Genomic DNA, 17,467 nt, shown 5'->3' with positions numbered 1-17,467 from the left:
TTGTCACACCTCAGGTGTTTGTACTGTGATCATGCCGCAGACTGGTCCTCTCCTGCTCCGTCTCTTTTTTCCCACCATCTGGTAGAGTGGATGACTCATACTCGTGAGCCGAGGGTATTTTCTTATGGCTTCACCATACCGTGTGTGTGTGTGTGTGTGTGTGTGTGTGTGTGTGTGTGTGTGTGTGTGTGTGTGTGTGGTAGAGAGCAGTAACCATGCAAACAGCTGGTCATGAATGAATTGTGAACAGGTTTATGTTTGCACAACTGTACACATCTGCTCACTCTTGCTTTCTCTCTCTCTCTCTCTCTCTCCTTCTCACTCACTCTCTAGCTACCTCTCTCACACACACTCTCCCCTCTCTCTCACACCACACACTCTCTCTCTCTCTTTCTCTCTCTCTCACACACACTCTCTCTCTCACACACACACTCTCTTTCTCTCTCTCCCTCTCTCTCTCTCTCTCTCTCTCTCTCTCTCCCTCTCTCTCACACACACACACTCTCTCTCCCTCTCTTTCTCTCCCTCTCCCCCTCTCTCTTTCTCTCTCTCTCAATTTCAATTCAATTCAATTCAATTGGCTTCATTGGCATGATGTAACACTGTACATATTGCCAAAGCAAGTGTCAGAAAAAAAAGATAACAGTAAGGAAAGCAATATTTACAATACACTATTATAATTCTATTATTCAGTTTAAAGGAATTAAGAACAGGATGGAACAATAAAAGAAAGCAAAATCTCTTTCTCTCTCTCAGACTCTCTCACACACTCTATCTCTCTCTCTTTCTCTCTCTCTCTGACTCTCTCACACACTCTCTTTCACTTTAACTCAAATTAAAGTGAAATAATAATAATAATGATAATAAGTATGTGTAACTCAAACAGTTGTATAGTGCAAAGTCATGTGAAGGTGCTCGACATGCTGATGTCATCCAGCCTTCTGTCTATCGTTATTGTCATATACACTATGATAATTAGATGAATGCTTTCTACATCTCTCTCAGTTCAGCTGAAACAGGAAGTTGTTGCTACTTGTCACTTGGAGGATACAAAGTAGCAGGTTGTGGATGATGGAAAAGGCAGGAGATGGAAGGCACAAGTCATAATTAGTGTGGGTTTGATTTGACAGGCTCCCACTGAGATTTGAAAGGTTAAAACTGAGAACTGAATGTCTGTAATAACAAAACCTTCACTTTATATTTTCTGAATGCATTTCACCTTCAGTTTCAGCTCTGATTTAAAACTGAAAAGATTCCTAAAGGCAATCAAAGGGAGATAAAGTATCATTGCTCATTCTGTCAAATCTGTATTCTAACAGTGATATTACACAGGGGGCTGATCTGTTGGTGCTTGCATTACCAATACATTTGATTTCTGAGAATATGATAATTATATATATTATGTTGTATAATATGTCCTTTTATTATTATTTGAGAGTGAAACAATTAATGAAAAGAAACACAGAATAGAAGTTAATGTTATATTATGAAATGAAACAGTGTAAAGATAAGTTGGTTAGCCAAGAATGCTAACATTCGCTACATAACGTTACCACCCGCTGGCCAGTTTAAAAAAATATGTTTTGTTTTGTTTTGTTTGAAATTGTCAAAAATACACCATATATATTACACAAAACTAAGCTTAGAATTGTTAAAATTCACTTTATTCTACATTTCTCATTTCAAACATTGCCATGAATAAACCGTTTGGAATAACTTGATCCTGTCAAAATCTATGAATCAATTACATTGTGCAAGCCTCAGAGCAACTTCGAAGCCATGATTGATTCTTTCTTCTTTTTTTCTTCTTCATTATTGGTGACGAATGCGCACATAAATATTTACTGAAAATCTGACAGAATGCAGAATGTTTACACAGAGCAGAGAGGAGAGGACAAGAGGTATTGTATAAATGGAAATAGTTCAATATGTGTAGCATGTGGAGACCCAATTTTTTTTCTGTATTTGTGGCCACTTGGAAAAGTGTTTACATACATTCCATTTTATTCAAATTTATCAACCTGCACCAAGGTTATTATAGTTAACGAAAACTAACCAAATAACGAAGACTAGAATTGAAAAAAAAAATTGTTAACTGAAATAAAAATAAAAACAAGAGTTTAAAAAAAAAAAAACTATAACTAACTGAAACTGTATTTTGTGGTTACAAAACTAACTAAAACTAACTAAAATAGTGAAATATCGTGAAAATGTCCTTCGGTCCCGACCCCAAGGTTGAGAATAGCTGGTGGATGAAATATCTTCACATTTAGCTTTAACTTTGAGTTAATTGAAAAAAGAATCAATAAATAAGTGGACAATGAAATTAATGATTAGCTGCAGGCTTGCATGTGTTGGAGTGTTCCAGCGTGTTGACAGAGGACAGTTAGGAAGATAACAGTAATGGAGGTGATGACTGCTTTGATAATAATGATAATGGGAAGGGATTGAAAGTACTGAAATGAAATGATTCCTTTTTTAATTTTTTTAAGAATAACCCGAAACCATTTAAAACCTCTGCTGGTCCCTTGAGCCCACTTTGGAATCCACTGTGTCAATTTAGTGTGTTTCCAAGCATTGGCACAGAATCTGCAGGCAGCGCTTCAACAGGGACTTTCTCTGGTCTTTGGGGCCTCTTGTGTTCCTCCCTGCCTGCCCCTCATCACTTCCATATGGGTTGGAAGCACTCTGCATACTCACATACTGCATACTGCACCGCACCATGAGTGCTGATGAATGAGAGGCAGCGAAAGAGACACAAGAGGAAAAAGTGGTTTGAAGAGGATGAGACAGTGAGGCAGAATGGCTGCAGAGTGAGGAAAGGATGCAGATGTGGCCCGGGATGCTCTCCAGACCTCTTCCATCCTGAAGCTCCTTCCTTCCGTCCAGAGCCAGCTGCACTCCTCCCTCAACAAAGCCTCAGGTCATCCCTCAGTCCTCTTTCTCTCCCAGCGATGACTCCCGCTGGATTCCACACTGCACAACATTTATATGGTTCTGCTAGCATGTTTGGTTTGAGCTTCACAGGATTTATCATCCTCCCCCAGTTTTGAAACAGCTGACTCTGGACTTTGAGAGCAGAGCGTCAGTTTATTGTCAGATGGTTTAAAGCCAAAAAGGGCAAACTGAAGAGAGCGAGTCAATTTAGTGAGAAAGAGAAGAATTCAGAGAAGAGAAATACCACTGCAATGAGTCGGTTACTAATCAATCTATTGTGATCACAGCCAAAAGAAAGTCTGTAGTGTCTGTGGTAGGGGCATATAGCTTTTCATCAGCCTGTCTGTCTGAAGGGAGACAGAGGAAATGGAAGAGGCGAAAGAGAAAGCAGCTGAATGTTTACAGACTCATTGATTTCTGAAGAAACTATGAGAGGAAGTGTACATCAGGCTCTCACAGACTGTAGCCTCTGACTGTGGTATGAAGCCAAATGTCTTAAACCTGCATTCTTTCTAAAGTCCAGTAGGGGGCTACTCCTCTGGCTGCAGAAAGTATTTATTTATACAGCAACCTATGCCCTTTAACCTCTGTGTGTTTGTGTGTGTGTGTGTGTGTGTGTGTGTGTGTGTGTGTGTGTGTGTGTGTGTGAGAGAGAGAAACATGTGTGAACATCTGGAGGAGTGTGTGTGTATGTATCTGTAACTGTAATCACATCAAAGGATCAAAGGCAATCAGAGCAAAGATCAGAGGCTTCAGCAATCAAGATAATTAACTGCCGCTGTAAAATGTTCCGACACAGTGACAGCAGCCATAGGTGGACGGACTGGAAATTTTGGCCTCGAACAGAAAGCATTTTTGGCAAAACCATAATACCTATCATTGATCTGACTTCACTTTGAGCATCCTGAGTTCTTCCTGAAAAGCTACATATGTTTTTTGTGAAGAAAAATGAAGAAATAGCTTTGTAAGACCGATCTGAAAAACTGTTTAATATGCTTTTCTACAGAAATCTTCCTGCATTTTTAATATGGCTGTAAATGAGGCTGTTGGTGCATGTTGGTGGCGCATCTTTGTGTCCTACACCCAAACTGTAACTCTGACAGCTTTACCAGAGGATTGTGAGTGAGAAGACTAATTTTCCTACGTTTCTATGTATAAATTATTTCTGTAGAGTGGAATTTGCGGCCTGGAGCGCAGTTTTCTAATTTATTTTTTGACAATTTTTTCTCTCCCTCTACACTCTGGCGATGATGTCACACACTGTGACACGAACATTCCATGCAATACACACCCATTATAATCTCAGAATTCGCTTTTTTTTTTAATGTGCATCGTTTGTTGTTTGCTACCTGATTTTATAGGAGAAAACTCTAATCCAATTCCCTGAGCTGAGGAGCTGTATCGATCATAGACACTCTTTACTAAAGAGTGAGGCTGTTTACAAAAGAGTTGAAGAGTGATTTTAGCCAGTTTCAAGGTGGTCTAGCCATCTTTGTGAAACAGAAAATTCTGACTTTAGAGTCAACATAACTCGCTAATGCACTGATCTCAGGTCTAAAATCTGCTAATTTAAGCTGTAACACTGAAAATGTATGTATAGTATACTCAGCTGAACTCATCATTCAGGACCTGGCTTTGTGGGACACAGTGATTGAGATCCCAGTTTCCCCTTTTTGGTTTGTTTCTATATTTAGACAGCAGGGTGTTATGTAACTTTGGCCTATCAGCAGTGTTAGTAGTGACGTTGTGAGTCAGGAATGTAATAACGGATGTCCTCTCTCCTTTTTGCTGCTTCTCTATTATTTATTCTGTTGCCCTCAATAAGAAGGTGGCCCAATGTTTGGAGGTGCTGTAGGACTGCTTCTTTTCTTTTTTTTTCTCCCTCTTTGTTTCCTCTCCTCCGCCCCCCCTGTACACCCACCACCCCGGATCCTGGCAGGATGTGACATCATTGTGGTGAAGCCCCTGGAGCTGTTCTGTACCTCTTTGAAGTCGGAACCATTCTTAACTCATAAGCCTCATTAACATTAATGAAGGAGATGGAAATATTCTCCTCATATCCGATTCTCCATTCCTATTCTCAGATATACACATTTTTCACATCTGTATCTTTGTGTGTGTGTGGGGGTGTGTGTGTGTATGAGTCCTTCCGTTCTATTGGAGACCTTTTAACACAAAATCATGTCTACATCTGTGTAGAGATGGTTTGGGGATGGCTTTGCTGTTAACTGGTTTAATCACCTTGTTATCATAAACTTTGCAGAAATTTACTGTATTGTTTTACAGCATATTTCTTTTTTCTATATTTCGTGCAGATTCCAAAAAAAAAAGGGAATTACTTTTATTACAAATATCATGGAAGTTGAAATCTGTGATTTTTTTCCTACATGTTAAAGTAAAACAGAAAAAAAGTTTACTGTATTATTTTACAGATTTTTTTCCCATTTTTTCCCTATTTTTCTACATTAAGTGCAAATACAAATATATTTTTTTCTACAGTAATTACAGTGGATTCTATGTAAAAATACAAAAAAAATATTGCTGAAATGAAGGCAACTTTTTTGTTTTTACAGTAAAACTTAAAAATGAAAGTAAAAAAAAACTTTAGTTATTCGTTAATCTACAGATATATAGTATATACACACACACACACACACATATATATATATATATATATATATGTACATATATATATATATATATATATATATGTACATATATATATATATATAGTCTGTAATATCCTCCAATATTCTCTAGGGTTAAAATTTGGAATTTTCAAGTATTTCAATGGGTGCCCTATTAAGGGTTAAATGAAAGCCATGGATGTCCCCTTTAAAATGATACCAAACAAACATTTATAATATATTCACACATTGGAAAATTATAGCCATTTCTAATATTGAGCGATTAATCAATCATTATGCTAATTAATCAATCATTATGACTAAACCGTAACTTTTACAGCTTGACATCAGGCAGAACTGGATTCAGCACAAAAAAATACTATAGGAACAACCAAGAAAACACTTTTACCCCAAAATGCCTACCACCTCATTTTCTGAAAGGTTTTTCCCAAATTGGGTCGTGTCTACAGCATAGAGTGTGAATGTCCACATGGCGCTTTGTGCAGACGTGCTGATAGTGGGCAGCAGTGTGTCTCAGTGGAGAGGGAGGGAGGGAGATAGCAGCTGACGTGTTTAGTGGAAGAGTTAACAAGGAGACGAGGAGGGTCAACAGGACTAGATTACACCAGTCAAGTACTTAACAAGCGGAAATCCACATTTCACTGTGATTTACTCTGACATCACATCCCTAAATAGCTGCAAAGACAAAGGGCCAATGCAACAACACATAATGCACAGTAATCTCATTGGGGACCTTAATGATGCTGCCATTAATGCAAATGAAAGATAATTAAACACTTTCTTTCCCCACTCACTTAAAGCATAAATGTCAGAGTAATTCTGCAGCAGCGATCAGCCCAACAAGGAAAAAGCTGCTCACTTTTCTCCGTCATTTTCTTCTTCTTCTTCTTCTCATGGCCATGTTTTCTTCCTCACTAAACACTTTGGGATGGATTCCTCTGTGGAGCAGTGGGGCCTTCAGTGGAATCACGCACACTTATTATCACCCTCCACACACATGCAAACCACAGTACATTCAGCACACAAAAATGTACAGTCATGTTTAATGCCCATAGATTAGTTTGAAAGCCAGGCCTAGTGTGGTGAAGCTTTGTGACTTCAAACTATTTCTGTGGTCCTGAATTTATTCCATGGTATGAGAACACGCTGACATCGCATCTGACCAAAGTCACCACAGTCAACAAAACATGCAGCAATGCAATCATTATTTTTTACTTCTCGGATGTAATTGTTTAAAAAGGCCTTCTTCGATTGGCTGCATGCAATCATGAGAGGCACGCAGAGCCCAAGCAGGCTGTAGAGGAAAAGTCATGCAGATTAAAGCTGCTTGTGCTTGCTCCTGTTCTGTCCACAAGCATCTTTAAACTCTGGATTTTTTTACCTTGTTTTTTTGTTGTTGTTTTTTTACCTTTCAGAGACTGTAGCAGGCTCAATTTTATTTGTCTTTGAATGTGGCTATAGAGAAGATACTGATATCATAAGAAACTAGAAACTAGCCTCATGAAACTTTACAGCCACAAAGTAGAGACCTAGAGCACTGACAATAAGAAGTGCAGCAGTTTACAGAACAGAAGTGCTAGTCATCCATACGCTGAAACGAGGACAACTCCAGATTGTACAATTGTGACAGTATGGATTTTTCTATTTTGTTCCAAAGGTCTTCACTGCAAAAAGTCAGCTCTTAAAAACAAGAAAAAAGTACAAAAATTAGGTGTATTTTGCTTAAAATGGCAAAATTATCTGCCAATGGAACAAGAAAATTTGTCTTGTCAAGACTTTCCAAAATAAGTAAAATATCTAATCTTAATGAACCCACAAATACCTTAAAATTAGTGTATTCTAACTAATAACTAATTCTCACTAATAATAATAAGTGCATTTTTCTTTATTCTACTGAAATACAAGTGACCTATTTTCTCAACGTTGAAAAATATTCTTGAATTAATAATAAGTAAATGCTAGAGCCATCATCTTTACATAATTATATGCATAGGTATTCTATTTCTTGAAACCAGCAAAGTCAGACTAAAAACTAGTGAACTTTTCTTGAAACGGCTACAAATATGTCGCTCAGAGGTTAAAGGTACAGGACCTGGACAGGTAGTTCCACAAACAGGAGAATGAGAATGTTTTTTCTTCATAGAGCATTTATTCATGTCTGTTCTGCACATAAGCATGTATGTGGGTGGGAATTTCCAGCCATGTGACCACCGTAGCTGCTGCTCTGAGCCTCTGTGAAAAATAAATTCAATCAAACAGCCTACTTTAATAAAGATAAGTAAGGTTTAATCATTGCCTCACAAAGATGTAAAAAGTTGTGAATGAATCATCGTGCCTTGATTTGTTTTGTGCAGCTGCAGTTACTGTGTGTGAGTCAGTCACATGTAAGATATGAGCTGAGGTGTTAATGCAGCAGCAACAAATGGTTATAGGAGATTCATCAGCTGCTGTAACACAGTTCAGCTTCTGGTGTCATAATAAAACACATTAGCAGAGGTGTGAGTGTGTGTGTGTGTGTGTGTGTGTGTGTGTGTGTGTGTCTCTGTGTGTCCTAAGCTGTGCAAGAGGAGCGTTCACACAGGCAATTCAGGTTGGGTCTTCTTATAGAAACATAGCAGTGTGTGGATGTGTAGCAGGCTCTTTGCAGTGTATGAGTGTGGACAGGTTGAAACAGATTATCTATATATAACACAAGGTGTGTGCAATTTGTGTCTGTCATTTACTCCAATTTTACACTCTGTGCTACGCAGCCTCTCCTCCTCCTTTCACTATCTTTTTCCAACTGTGTTCACATTGTGACATACAGGATTTTTCCTGTTTGTTTGTTGCTGTAGTTTTCCTCCTGCACTCAGATGCATGCTGGACACTACGGTCAACCGTATGATAGTACGTTTTCCACATAAAGGCCAGTTTCCTGGTCAGGTAGAGTGCTACAAAGTTTTATAACGTCTTGGCGATTTTAAAAGTCTAACAAAATGACTCCTATGATGAACCCTTACAGGCAGTGATGGTCTGGCAAAATAAAGTAATAGGCATCATGGGAAATGTAGGACCGCTGTCTTTGATTTTGATCATTTGTGATCATTTGTGAGACCCCAGCAAGGTTTTAATAGTTAACCAAAACTAACTAAATGACGAAAACTAGAATTGAAAAAAACATTTTCATTCACTGAATAAAAATAAAAACGAAAGTTTTTAAAAAAACGATAACTAACTGAAACTGTATTGTGTGGTAACAAAACTAACCAAAATTATAGAGAAAATGTCCTTAATTTTCGTCTTTGTCAACTTTTTTCATACATAATCCAGAGTTTCTATTTCTCCACCACTGAGTGTGAGTGAGTATTACTGCTTTGTGGGCTTCCAGGAGAAGCGCGATTACCGTAATGACACCAAATTGGCTGTAAAGAGCAACTTCTCAGCTTTCAGAAAACATTGGAAATTTTCCATATAGCGCAAACCGTTTAGTTATTATGGTAAAAGTGTTGCCGGCGCAACACTCAGTAAACTTTGGATGTTGTGCTTTCACTGTGTGCAAGTGAAAGTCTTCAATTCAACCATGATATTACAAATCACAATTTCTTTTGCGGCAGCACTGAAAATCCAGCAATGGCACCACACCGCCGCAGAATACACATGGAGCAACACTGCATAATCCTTTCTGGTTGATATGAAATGTATTAATTTAGCTCCAACTAAACAGCTGCTGGTTAGTGAACATGCAGGAACACATGATAAATATGTTTACTGAGACTGGGATGTCTACACTCCAACCAACATTCAAAACACCTGGAACAGTAAGAGTTAATAAACTTATTGGGGCTGAGATGGATAAACCAAAGGAAATAAAGGCAAAATGTATTATGACCTCTTTGAATCTCGCACCCAACACATAGCTCATTACAAAAAAACTTAAACTAACACTAAAACTAATAGAAACTAAACTAAAACTAAGCATTTTCAAAAAATAAAAACTTAACTAAAACTAGCAAACTCACTCTAAAAACGAATTAAAACTAACTGAATTTGAAAACAAAAATTCACAACGAAATAAAACTAAAACTAATGAAAAATCCCAAACTGTTATAACCTTGGACACCAGTGCTAAATTGCTAGAGTGTCTCTTGAAACACAAGGCACACTGTAGGCTGTAGCTATCAGTAACCAAAGCATGGCTCTGAACCCTTTGTAAGACTGTGCACTTATTTAGTGACGGATACAAAATACAGCCGGCCATCCATGAAGCCCATTTCATTAGTTTTGTGCTCAGGGGCTGAAATAGCCTGAATCAGATCTCATATAAGCTCCCCCCTTTTTGTGTTTGTGTGCAAGTACTAGTAGTCTGCAGACTATAAAAAATACTGAAAGAGATGTTAATAAGGCTTGGGTGTTATCATTGCTACGTTGCAAAGAAAACGAAACATTCTTACACCTATTTTCCTTATGAAACAGAAAAAATACAAGCATGTATACCCTCTGAATTCAAGTTTATGTCTTCCACCCTACTAGAGCCAGAGGGTCCCATATATTGTTGGTAATGGTTGGTCCGCTGTAGTCGATACAGGGCTTGTCTTTCTTGTCCATGAAGAAGAAGCCTGCTCCACTTAACCTCATTGTTAACTAATCTAAAACACACTTTCAAAGTGGACAGAAGCAAGTTAAAACTCATGAAACCCCTTTTTGTTAAGTCTTTCCACTTTTCCAACAGCCAACTTTGGTTTGGTCCAAATAAATCCTTAATTCACAGAATATTATGTAAAAAATGATCTGCCCCGGCTGCCAGCTGATCTCTCGTTCTTCTGAGGCAGATCATTTGACAAAATAAAATGACAAAATCGCATCAAAACAGCTTTTTCCGTACACAATTATCATCAAGGTTAAATCTAAAAATCTTCTAAATGGACAGAAATGGAGAGAAACTAATTTTATTTTTTTAAATGAAGAGCTGACGCTGCCTGCAATGGTTGTTTAAAAGGGTAAGATAAAGTGGAAGTAGTAGGAAAAGTGTTGATTCATGGTTGAGTAGAACTGGTGATAAAACACAATAGTAGTATGTGGAGACAAAGGTCCCAAAAATAGCTTAGGGGAAATCCACCAGCCAGAAATTCCGGGAAACTGATGTAAACAGAAAAGTGGAATATTCTTAAGTTCATTAAAGAGCTGATGCCACACCGCAACAGTAGATTAAATGTGTCAGAATAAGTTGAAGTCGTAGAAATGAGAATTTGAAGTAGTAGGGTTAAGTTGGACAATGGGGAATGATTGGAATTAAAAATAATGTAATTGAAAAGTTGAATAATACGAATAATGTATACCAAATGTGGAATACTTTCAAGTTAATCCATTCCCATTAAAACTCCCATTGAAACTTTTAAAATACCTCCAGCATTCCCACCAATCAAAGATGGTTAAACCTCTGAAATCCAGGCGATTTAGGTTCAAATTTGTCAACTTCCTATGCGTTTATTTCGGTCTCTGTTTGGCATCTTCCAGTCTGTCCTTACATTACATGCATGGCTCCTTTTTCTCCACACAAACTTGGCTATCAGTCGGATTTTTCATTTTATGTGTATTAAGTGTCTATGTAACAGAAGAAAAAATAATAAATAATAAAACTACAAAACAGTCTATTTGCATATAAATTAATAATAGTAATAGTTTTCATGGTAGAAAGAAAATTCACAATTTAAAAATGGTCTAGAAACATAAATGGCACACTGTGAAAGCTCCTATGATTGCACTTTCAACTGGCTTTCTCAGCTTGTCTACATATCATATATATAAAGTTATTACTGTAAATAAAACATGTGTATTTTCAATAAATAGATGGTTAACTAGCTCCCTGGGCCACATGAGCTGGCATCAGTGAACCGTAGAACACTGGATCTTTTGTGAACCATCGGCTCTGTTGGAATGCAAGTTTGACCATCAGATGAGATTGTATCGTGATTTCCTGTCTTTGTGTTCCTGCAGTGAACAGAGTATCTGCCAGGCGCGAGCCGCTGTTATGGTGTACGACGATGCCAATAAGAAGTGGGTCCCAGCTGGTGGTTCCACGGGCTTCAGCAGAGTCCACATCTACCACCATACAGGCAACAACGCCTTCCGTGTAGTGGGACGCAAGATCCAAGATCATCAGGTCAGTGGGTTAAACATACAGGGAAGCCTCCTTCATTCAATGCACCATGTTTTTATTTCCAGTCATCATGGAATAACTGCTGTCTGAAATGTTCTTAATGACCTGTTTTGTGTAGCAGAAAGAGTCCCAGTAACAGTCACATCTCCAGCCTATAGATTGATCTTGTGTCGGTCACTGTTAAGGTTGTCACCATACTAAAATGTTCAGCTCGATACCTTGATCAGGAAAATATTCGATAATCGATACCATTTTCGATACCACAAGGATAAAAAGAAAGACGCCAAAATTTAACAGAAATATTTTTATTAACAAGAAAAATGCAACATGTAAAAATGAACAGAACCAAAGGTTAAATATTTATAATAAAAAACAGTTATTTAACAGTTACAGCAAAAAGAAACTGCAAATATGATAACAAGCTCCAGGTCTGAGGTAGTGCAAAAAAATAATAAATACAATAAACAATAACAATTAGAACAATATTTTGAGGTTGTATGCTGTGCACAATATTAGGAAAGCTTGATAAGTCGACTTTTCTGGGACTTCAAGAGAGAAAATAACACTTTTCAGTCACTAACATTTATGTAAACATATTATTTCAATTCAATTTTTTTTTTCAATTCAATTCAATTCAATTGGCTTTATTGGCATGACGTAACACTCTACACTTTGCCAAAGCAAGCGTCAGAAAAAAAAAAAGATAACAGTAAGGAAAGCAATATTTACAATAAATTATTAAAATTCTATTATTCATTTTAAAAGAAAAGAAAAACTAATAACAATAAAAGAAAGCAATATTTACAATCATTGAATTACAATCAATCTATCATTCATACAATCTAACTGTCCCAGCAAAGAAGAAGAAAAAGAAAAAGAAATAAATAAAAACAAAACAAACAACAGCTGTGTCTCACTCGCTGTCCCTCAGTGTGTGACAGGCAGAAACATAGACTGCTGCTAATCTACAGCTCTGAGACCCTTCCCCGAGGAGGCAGTTTTTCCTCATCTGACCATTTTAAAAAACCTTTTTTGACAGATTAAAATTTTTGGAAATATTTTTCTCTAATTAGTTTATATTTTTTTACATTTGGTGAGGAAGTGTAGCTCTGTCTCAGGCTGACTTACTGACTGATTTCCACCGGGCGCGTTACAGCAGCGTCACGTCAGCTTAGCCGGTCATATACTCGCGAGATCACGAGATCACGCGATAATCCTGACCATACAGGAGACCGTAAGATCCTGTGATAAATTCTAAACTCTATTTATACAGTCTATGGATAAACTGTATGTATAAAGTAAACAACAACAACAACAACAACCAACAGCTTACTTTGCTTCTCTGACGTGAAAGATCTGTTGATCTGACCATCTATCCTTATAAAAACAATATGTTATGTCATAAATGATTGTATGATGTTCCACTTCAACAATCAGTCTCTTGTCGTCCGTGTCGCCGATCCTCTGAGACCCTTTGATTGATTAATTGCCGATCTGGTGCCCCGGTCATAACATAATGTTGATGTGAAGTAGTTTTAGGCTGCATGAACTGCGTATTGTGTTTTATTTTGAAAGGGGGCGGAAGTGTTTTACGTTGATTCTGAGTCGGACTTACTTAGTCTTACTTACTTACGTGCGATCTGCTCTGTTGAGATTTATGCGACTTGCCAGCGTCTCGCAGAGAAATAGAAGTCCTACCTAATGCTCGTGTAGAGACGCAGCTGAGACGCTGCTGTAACGTGACGCAGCGCGCCCGGTGGAAATGCTCTCATTGATTGGAGTGTTACCTATTTGCGAACGCGATGCTGACGTGATGCTGCTGTAACGCGCCCGGTGGAAATCAGGCTTTAGTTTTAGATGTGTCCAAAAGTTAATTGCATGCATGCATTGTTTGTGGCCTTCCTCTGGACATGTAGAAGGATTTTACAGAACTCTGCATACAGAGTCTCAATGGGGTGTTTGTCCCACTGAGTAAATTCTTGTTTTGTAAGTGGACCCCACACCTCACTGCCATAAAGTACAATTGGCTCAATAACACATTCAGTTAATTTTAGCCAAATTAGAATTGGTATTTCAGTTTGTATATTTTTCTTTATAGCATAGAAAGCACAGCATGCTTTCTCTCTCAGCTCATGAACTGCACCCTTAAAGTGTCCAGTTGAACTTAATTTTATTAACTCTATGCTTATGTATACTGACACTGTGTCAATTAACGTAATAGGCTAATATTTTTCTATAATAAATATATTTATATGAGAAAAGAATAATAAACATTACAAAATAACTAGATATGAGCAACCCTAATAAGGGCAGCATTGATATGTAAAGAAATAACTTTTTTTTTTTTAAACTGTATCGATATATGCCATATGGTCTGATTAAATATCACATTTAAAAATATATTTCGATATATTTTTTATATCTATATGTTGCCCAGCTCTAAGTGAAAGTCAAATGAAATTACAATAAAGTTTTTTCTGAGAAATGAGTGCATATATTTCCGTAACTGTAATTTTGTAATATTGACCCCCTAGTATATATAGTTTAGTTTATTTTTTTAATTTCCTCTCATTTATATTCGTTTATTTTTATGATTTTTTTATGGTTAAAATTTTTTTAAAACTATATCGGTATATGTCATATGGTCTTATTGAATTTCCCATTTACAAATGCAGTATATCGATATATCGCCCAGCCCTTAGTGTACTTGTAAGCAACCACCTTTTTAAGGACGCATAAAAACTCTAAAATGTACAATTCAATTTTATTTTATGTTGTACAACAAATGCAAACATCTCTTCTGTTTGTTTTAACCACAGAACTTTTTTCACGCATCTAACCAGAAACTCTTTCAAAATCCTCATTGACTTTGAGAGGTTAGGTGCTAAAATGCAAACTAACTTCTGGGTTTAAGGACTCATTCCTGTGGTGCCCTATATAACATAATAAAGAGTATGTGGGTCCATGTTCCACAGTCCATATTCAAATGTGCTATGTGATTCAGTTTAAGGTAACCATTGAGTCAACACACAAGCTCCATAGGTTTTCGGGGGGGAGGAGGATAAGTCCTGTTGCCTCTGTGTCTTCTTCTACCATCAGTGTCCAACAGTGTCGGCTCATAGCAATTAGACTTTGTGGGCCATTAAATTCTCTGGAGTCATGTCTTACTCAGAAATACATTGTTTTTTTAAGCTTCTTTCAATGATCCTCAACACTTCCTGTCCATGTTTTTCAGTAATACGAAGCAGGAAAGGAAGATATTCTGAAAAGCTTTTAATGTGAAACATCTGAAAAGGAAGAGTTTAGATTGACTGAGAGGATGGCAAAGTGGAGCTGAGAGGAAGAATATAATGAGTTCAAAACCTGTGTTCCATTATGAATAAATATGGAGGAAGTGGTTTTTTTTTTAGTGTTATTAGAATATGATGAAATATACATCACAATACTCTGACACTGGACTGTTATTATCCCGGAACACCCTGCTGAAATCATCATAAACAGCTAATAGTAATAACATAATCTGGCCCAAGTAAGTCTTTGGACATCGGATAAAGGAATGAGACGTTTCTGTCTACTCTAAGCTTCAGGCTGATTTTAATTTTGTGTGGTGCTGCTATCATAAGAAGCACATTTCCTCTGTTTGCTTTATTCAGTGCCACCTACAATAAGCATCTAGAGTTACTCCAGCTCAGTTCCTTCTCACATCCACTGGCTGCTTGTTTTAATACTCAGTCCTTCAACAATAAAAGAATGTTTATGTGAGGCATTATAATAACCACAGAAACTGACACTAGATTATTTCTTGTCGCATTAAAATAAATTCTGCTGGCACCTGCTTACCATAAACTAAACAGGTTTAAGTGCTAGAAGAGCTGTTTATTGACCAAAGTAATGTGGTATTCAGGAGAAAATATTACTTTTTGATCTCAGTTCAGATTAATCAGTCTCACCATGGGGGTTTCAGGGCTTCATAAATGAAGCTTCAGAGCCCGGGGTCCCTGTAAGGGAATGTTTTGAATTCAGTTTCTTATTAGTTCAGTAGTTGGACATGAGATGACACCGTGATTATGAGATTAAAGCACGTTACACAATCTTTCAGGGTATTTCAGCTGTATCAGATGAAGAGTTTTTAAATCAGCCCCACATTTCATGGTGCCAAACATTTACTGATTATAAAGCAGATTAAGCTCTCATTTTTCTGTGTGTGAGTGTTCGTGTGTGTGTATGTGTGTTCATGAGTGTGTTTGTGTGTGTGTGTGTTCATGAGTGTGTTCATGAGTGTGTTTGTGTGTGTGTGTGTGTTTTCATGAGTGTGTCCGTGTGTGTGTGTTCATGAGTGTGTTTGTGTGTGTTCATGAGTGTGTTTGTGTGTGTGTGTGTGTGTGTGTGTGTGTGTGTGTTCATGAGTGTGTTTGTGTGTGTGTGTGTGTGTGTGTGTGTGTGTGTGTGTTCGTGTGTGTTTGTGTGTGTGTGTGTGTGTGTGTGTTCATGAGTGTTTGTGTGTGTGTGTGTGTGTGTGTGTGTTCATGAGTGTGTTCGTGTGTGTGTGTGTGTGTGTGTTCATGAGTGTGTTTATGTGTTCATGAGTGTGTTCATGAGTGTGTTTGTGTGTGTGTGTTCATGAGTGTGTTTGTGTGTGCGTGTGTTCATGAGTGTGTTCGTGTGTGTGTGTGTGTGTGCGTGTGCGTGCACGCATGTGCGCATTTTATGCCAGAGAACTATACTAAAACGCCTTAACGGCGTCGTCTGCAGTTGCATAAGATGATAAATAGGCGTACATACAGACACGTACACCAGATAATGGAGGGTGACACGTGTCATGCCACGTGCGAACGTAGCGGACGCCTGTGCGCACGGTCGTCTCGATGTACAAATAATGTATTTACTTTATGATGATAAATTTCAGTTTAGCAGCTGCTTCGCTTCACAATTCAAGTTTTACCAAAAGAGACCGATGAGACAGTTTAGGCTGTTTCAGAATACCCGTGACACGTTAAGGCGTCTGAAGCGTTGGCTTTAGGACAATGACACACATGCTTGTCATGCGTGTACGCCTATGACAGTATATCAGGGACTGTACGAGTGCACGAGGTCCACTGGATCATCAGGACCTGACAGTTATTCATTTTCTATGTTCTGCAGCAGATCTACACAGATCAGCTGTTACACAGAGTCTCAGGTTCATATGGGATTGTTTTTAAGAAAGCATAATTTATAGATGAACCCCAAGCCCCAACAGAGCTGTCGGTTAGGGCTGCACAATTAACCGGATTTTAATCATGATCACGATTTTGGCCGCCATGATTAAGTTAACCTGATCGTCTGCGATATTTCCATTTTAAAATTCCACCAACCACCAGGGGGCAAACGCATAGTAAAGGTTTCATGTAGCTGCCTAAATAAATAATGAGCGATTTTACGAAATTACACTGAAATGCATTCTGGTTACAGTGAAACGCCTTCCGGTTACACTGAAATCTCAGTAGTATTTATGAGAGCATTTCACTAGTGTGTGTGAGAGCACAACATTTTAGTTGTATGTATAAAAGCATTTCACTAGTGTGTGTGAGAGCACAACATTTTAATTGTATGTATAAAAGCATTTCGCTAGTGTGTGTGTGTGAGAGCACAACATTTTAGTTGTATGTATAAAAGCATTTGACTAGTGTGTGTGAGAGCATTTGACTAGTGTGTGTGAGAGCATTTCACTAGCGTGTGTGAGAGCATTTCACTAGTGTGTGTGAGA

General features: G+C 37.8%; 1 protein-coding gene across 3 annotated transcripts in view; it reads left to right on the top strand.

Annotated features, from left to right (window-relative positions):
* The window catches only part of enah (ENAH actin regulator), a 127,711-nt gene that overhangs the window by 9,566 nt on the left and 100,678 nt on the right, over positions 1-17,467 (top strand). For 2 of the 3 annotated variants that reach the window (XM_059356720.1, XM_059356719.1), the window contains exon 2: positions 11,559-11,724. In XM_059356720.1, the coding sequence (XP_059212703.1) occupies positions 11,559-11,724 (166 nt within the window). Of the gene's footprint in view, positions 1-11,118; positions 11,725-17,467 lie in introns of those variants that run through there. The other variant, XM_059356718.1, reaches the window with a different exon arrangement.

The sequence above is a fragment of the Centropristis striata genome, chromosome 18, assembly GCF_030273125.1.
Source record: "Centropristis striata isolate RG_2023a ecotype Rhode Island chromosome 18, C.striata_1.0, whole genome shotgun sequence".
Classification (NCBI taxonomy): domain Eukaryota; kingdom Metazoa; phylum Chordata; class Actinopteri; order Perciformes; family Serranidae; genus Centropristis; species Centropristis striata.
This window is presented reverse-complemented; position numbering and strand designations above follow the sequence as displayed.